Source organism: Cryptotermes secundus, unplaced genomic scaffold (assembly GCF_002891405.2).
Source record: "Cryptotermes secundus unplaced genomic scaffold, Csec_1.0 scaffold540, whole genome shotgun sequence".
NCBI lineage: Eukaryota > Metazoa > Arthropoda > Insecta > Blattodea > Kalotermitidae > Cryptotermes > Cryptotermes secundus.
In genome coordinates, this window is record NW_019742447.1 from 962,995 (window position 1) to 969,305 (window position 6,311).

Sequence of the window (6,311 nt, forward strand, 5' to 3'; positions counted from 1 at the left end):
TTGTGTTCTTTTAAATGGTGTTTTTAGATAACAGAGTTAAGTTAGTGTTCATACCATGTGCACCAGTGTTTGTCTAAAATATTAACGCAAATATCAGTATTAAAAAGAAAACAATGAATGGTTTAATCCAGTACGAAATGTCGAAATTCCATCAGTTTTCTTTCCTTCAGAGACATAATAGGGCTAATTTGGTAAGTATGACCTACTATCATATATTCATCATCTTTATTCTTAAACTCTAGTAAAAGTTTTAATTAAAATGGTGAAACTTTATGTCCCATTTAATATTTAAGGTCATATTTTACACTTTTTTGGTCATATTTGACATAATTTTGGGTCATAAGTGCATGCATATATTTATAGTTTTTAGGTCATAAAAATCCGGGCCCTAGTCATCAGATTGGTACACAGCATCGTCTCCCGGCCAAAAAAATCATGCCTCATCAGATCCAAAGACAAAATGATGCTCGTTGCATTCTTTGACATCGACGGTTTGGTGCACCATGAGTTCGTACCGCCTGGACAGACTGTTACTGACCATTTCTACCTGCAAGTTTTGCAGAGGTTGCGCAATGCGGTTCGGAGGAAGCGGTGCGACAAGTGGCAGGGACAGCAATTTCTGCCTCACGATAATGTACCGAGCCACACATCACTTGTTGTGCAACAATTCCTCGCCGAGAAAGACATTCCTGTCATCACTCAACCACCGTACTCTCCGGATCTCGCTCTGAGTGACTTTTGGCTGTTCCCTACTAAGAAAGTGGGCCTCAAGGGGACACATTTTGCAACCATGGAGAACATCAAATCAAATGAGACGGCTGAGCTCTGGAAGATTCCAAAAGAAGCCTTCCACCGCTGCTTCCAACAATGGTAGGATTGATGGAGCAAGTACGTGTGTGCGCAAAGGTCCTACTTTGAAGGTGCTTAGGTAAATGTTGCAGTATGTCCTACCATTAGTGCGCTATACCACCATTCCGGGAACTTTTTGACTACCCCTCATACAAACAAGTATTCAAACAGAAGTTAAGGGAAGAAAACATTTAGAAAAATATCTAAAAATCTGGAAAAATACTTACATATAACATCTATAGCATCTGAAGCATTTCCTATTTGGTGTATATGTAATAGCACGAATGCAAAAGTTCACGTGGGTTTCAAGTAAAGTTCAATAGTTCTAATAAGCCACATTCTAATAATAAAATTTGAGATGCAGAGACTACTGTACATTGTGCCAAAAGATATGGAAAATGATCTTGGGCAGGGAACATATACAAATCTAGAAAGAGATGGTTGTGTTCTATCTGGGGATACCATAATATCCTGGCATCTGCGAGCTTAGCAAAAAAAGAACCTCAATCCGCAACATAAAATTTAAAAGTCTGATGCCTTACTACTGTGCCAGACTGACTGGAAAATATGCAAGGCACAGGAACAAAACATCAGTTGAAAAGTAAAAGTAAAATGCAAGATGCAGAATGCTTTGTTTGATTACCTTGAAGAGTTGTGATCGATTTATGAGACATCATAAGGTGAGGCATCACCTGCTCAAGGGAACCTTGCCACTTGCAAGAGGCCCCTGGGCAGGGACAGGAGTATGGCCGGAATTCACATGTTTCTTCGTGTTCCCCTTTCTCAGTGTGCAGAAGGGATACTGCACAGCCAGATGTTGAATACTTACAGGGGAACATAACAGTGCTCGCAACTTTCTCCATTGCCAAGTTTCGAATGTTCCCTGCAAAGGAATCACACTATACATTACAAAAACACATCCATGCTCTTCCCATTAATATCATAAAATAACAGCAAAATAACGGTGGAAAAGAATGAGTGCTCACCAAGTATTACACAAAAATAAATTAAGAAATTATGAGAGAATAACTAATAACAGAATTTATGGAAAGACTGGAATGAATTCACTGACAGGATGTGCTCTGATAGGAGCAAAATAAATACATGGGTTACTTAAAAAGTCATCGCAGCTAATTTTTGGGGGCAAACACATTACAGTGAAGAAAGTTCAAAATATACCCCGCCAACTGGCTTCGTCTGATCAGGTAGATGTGAAGGTGCATAGGTATAGTAGGCAAGAAAAATATCACATTATGGACTGACTGTTTTTTCCATTCTTTAATCCTTGAAAATTTCAACTGTGATTAAGAAATAAAAAATTCAATGTGAGTTTTGTAAATTCAAGGCACAGTTGCCTGGTCAATTCCTGTATGTCTCTCTAACTCCTTCAGAGACCAGAGCCTATCTTCCTAAATGCACTGGGTGATCATGGCACAAGAAACATTGGTATGAATGGACACAGGGCATCCACTATGTTGCAAGTGGGCACTTGCTTCTCTTCCACATTGGAATGCTTCTATGCACCTTTCAACAGTTCTGTATGGTAGAGAACGATCACCCAGAGCTTCCACAAGCTCTGAGTGATATTCAGTTGCATTTCTGCCATGAAGCACTGCTATTTTCACGTAACAACGCTGTTCCAGGCGGCTAACATTCATTCTCGATTAAGGTTATGATCACAATGACTTTGCGCTGGACTCGCTTCATTGTCCTTGGACCTCCGCATCATCTAGCGGCATCATTAGAAATCAGATGTTGCTTTCTCTCAGCGGCAAATTTGGAAATTCCGGTTGGAGCTTTTGAAATTTCAGGAAAATTATGTTGCCTGAATTTTGAAGTAACCCACGTATTAAAATATCAAGCAAAAGAAATTCGTAGCTTGGGAAGACATCAGAAATTATGACAGGATTGTAACATCCACAACAGCTCTCCACAGGCCTAATACTAGAATGGATGATGATGATGATGATGATGACGACACATAGTTGACCAAGATTTTGTGGCTGATATGCAGAAACACAATTTGTTCTACACAATGTGTTAATGTTATGTCTTTTCCTGCACACTGTTAAAGGGCTAAGGCATGACACATAAAGTTTCATAATGTCAGTCTATCATCAAAAACATCATTAGCCCAACATGTTAGTATTCAAATGGCTGCCTTCTCTGCCTAAAATGGCCATTCCCAGTCACAGTGATACCATTTGTCTGGCATTTATCCATGCTAACGTTCATTTGTAAATATATGTCAAAATATATGTTATGGGACCCACAAGGCAGTTGTTTTAAAGTTCAGAGAACAACATCAACATGCTCTTCTTGCAGCAAACTGACATGTGACAGATAGGTTAGTTAAAAATGATTATGAGTCTATCTTGATTTTGAACAAAATATATGTCATCTTGCATTACAAACGAAATTCCATATTCCAGTGCATGGGGTTAACAGAAGACTGCAACATAATAAATATGAAAAGCCCTACTTCTGAGTTACAATGCTGTGTAGTCTACTGAAGGTAGACGAACTTTTCAGAGGAACATGTCACCTCCATCTTCATGGTCAAAGAATAAGCAGAGCAAAAAAACAGTGTGAAAGTAGGTGACTCTGCTTGTCACTTGCTGTCATGTGTTCCTCTGAAACATTTGTTTACTTTCAGCGGACTACATGCCATTACGTCCCAGAAGACAGACGTCTTCATAACCACCACTGCAAGAATCTCAGATCCTACAACATAAATATGGGTTGTTGTACTACAAACTTTTTACATTATACCACAGACAGATCATTCAACAAAGTGGTAAATAGTGAAATGTGAGGAGGATCTTGGCCATTCTTTTATTCCACACAGTTCCATATGCATAATTTCAACCTCAAATAACTGAAACATTCCATAAGGTTTAGTGTTGATCACAGTTTGTTATTTTAATATGCTTAGTTTAGAAAAAAGTTAATGCAAAGTTAGTGAACAATTTTTTGTTTCGTGACAAATTCTACAGTACAGAACACAATATAAAATTAGAAGCTGTCACATAAACACAGCACACTGAATTCTTCTGGAGCAATCAGCCATGTCAGTTGGATACAAAGTTACCAGACAAATTTTGTTCTGTGATAGATGCTGCAATAGAGAAAAATAATGTAAAATTTTAAGCTGTTATAGAGACTGAGTTCAATGAAATCTTCTCAAGCAATAAGCCATGTCAGTATGGAGCGGAATTCCAATGTCTCAAGGGAAGACAGTGTCTCTGAAACACCAGAAATTCATAGCATGTGTAACCGCACCATTGAAATCCTTCCCCCCCCCTTTTATTTCAGTAGCTGATGGAGTAGATACTAAGAATTATCAAGAAACAAAGGTTTAAGACACATTGTCAGAACAAAGAGTAGGCGATGAGCAGATAGACCAAACTTGCGTGGACAAGGACATCTGCTAGTCCTTGTGTCCAAGCATCTGGTGTTATTTTTTCAAAAGGGCAGAAATGATACTTCAGGAAACCCCACTGAGTTTCTTTAGAAATTGAGAATTTGACTTACTGCGGCAAGCCACTTTGAGAATTCGAGAAGTGACAATTTCTACCAGCCGTAAGTCAAAAGTGGGAGTGCCAGGAGATCATTAGCGACCCCTCATAAGTTGCATCGCTGTCAACTTCACCGTTTGGGTTTTAGGGCGAAATTCCCTTAAAAACCATCGGTCATTGGCCGAAACCAAAATTAAGTCAACTCCTCTTATTTGAATCAGCCTCTCAGGGAAATTAGGAGGAGAGGAGAATAGGCGGATACAACACAGTTAGGACCTCTGTCTCGGCAGAGAGTTCAGTCTAAGATTTTTAGTCGTCTATCAACTTTAGAACTTGGCGGAGGCAAACCCAGCATCACATGTGCTAAAGGAAAATTCTAAGTATAAAATTTTGCTCATAACGACTCATATAAGGATTTGGATTAATCCATAAGCGGACGGTTGTAAGTTGAGCTTATCGAGTGCAATTTGTGCAAGTGTAACACCAGCTGCTTGTAAGCCTAAACTAAATCAGATTGTTTGACTTTATACAGCCGAGTGCCTTTAAGAAGAGCAATAAAGTGTTGCAGTGGCACAGTGAATTGTGTTGGCTAGAGGTGCTTCACCCTCAATTGTCTGAGCCTGACCCGTATCCGCCCTGAAGAGAGACTCATCTCCACTAGCTAGTCAAATCCATCACCAGCTTTCACCTACTCACGCCTTCCCCCCCTTTACAATGAATCCGAACAGTCTCCAGCTGTTTGCTGGCGCCCATACCATCAGGTCCCATCCTGAAATTCAAACCCCCTGTAATATCAACGGAAGAAGCGGTGGTGCCGGAAGAAGACGTGGAGCCTGGTCAAGCCGAAACCAGCCACGGTCTAGCAACTTCAGCAGCGGCAACACCAGGTAGGGCGGTTAAAGGTGGCGACAAACTTGTGGGGCTTGAAGCCTCAATGAGGAACAAGCCAGTTAAACACGCTTACACATCTGTTTAGCACCCCCCCCACCCAAAATCAAATAGTCTTGGTTATAAGATGTCAACTGTTACTCCATTGCCCTGGCATCTAAATTCCTGCTATTCTGCCAATGGTAGCAGTTTAAACTTGTGATGATACCATTTCTGTGCTGTTTTTTCAGATAAATTTTTATTCGATTGCCTAAATGACAGTCATGTGATTTACAGGCAACTGCTTCAAAGCAGTCTCCTTTGCTATTTGTTGATGACAAATTGGAATACAAAAGACTTCATTACTTGAAAACCGATCATGAGTTTACCTTAATGTCGACTAGAAGTGATGCTACCTTCTCTCATAATCCGAACTAAATATTTCAATGAAAGGGATTAATTATCAGATAAAACACTTAACTGAATCTCTATTGTTGATAAACTTAACTTGTAAGGTGAACATAAAGTTGTCCCTATGCTTAACTAATTAAGCACTACACCATAAAAGCATATGGGAGAGTGGATGTATAGATCCACATTTTCTTGACCTCGGCACTAGTTAGAGGTGAGTGGTCAGCTTCATGCCCCTGCCACTTTACCCCTGGAGAAAGAGCCTCTGGTACCCATTGGATAGGGGGCTAAACATACGTGGGGCAATCCAAAAGTTTCCGAAATTTGAATTTTGCGCGTGAATGGTTATGAGTACATCGAAATACCGCTAGGTGTCTCCTCACACATCCTTCTTGAATCAGTGTGGCAAGCGGTGTCGAGTTGAGTGGTTGGGTTTATTGTTGGTGAACGTATTTCCATTGTTGTCTTTCCGTGAGTCTGCAGTTTTGCGATGGCTGACCTGAGAGAGCAGTGAGTCTGTATAAAGTTTTGTTTCAAACTTGGGAAAACCGCTGCAGAAACGCACCAAATGTTGAAGCAAGCTTTTGGTGAAAACAGTTTAGGCCAGACACAAACTTACAACTGGTATAAGCGTTTTAAAAATGGCCAAACACTGACTGATGACGA

The 6,311-nt window shown here is 40.1% G+C and overlaps 1 protein-coding gene across 7 annotated transcripts in view; it reads right to left on the bottom strand.

Moving 5' to 3' along the window:
- Positions 1-6,311, bottom strand: part of LOC111873183 (E3 ubiquitin-protein ligase SIAH1A) — a 27,695-nt gene that overhangs the window by 13,366 nt on the left and 8,018 nt on the right. For all 7 annotated transcript variants that reach the window (XM_023867690.2, XM_033755001.1, XM_033755002.1 and 4 more), the window contains exon 4: positions 1,493-1,732. In XM_023867690.2, the coding sequence (XP_023723458.1) occupies positions 1,493-1,732 (240 nt within the window). The remainder of the gene's footprint in view (positions 1-1,492; positions 1,733-6,311) is intronic.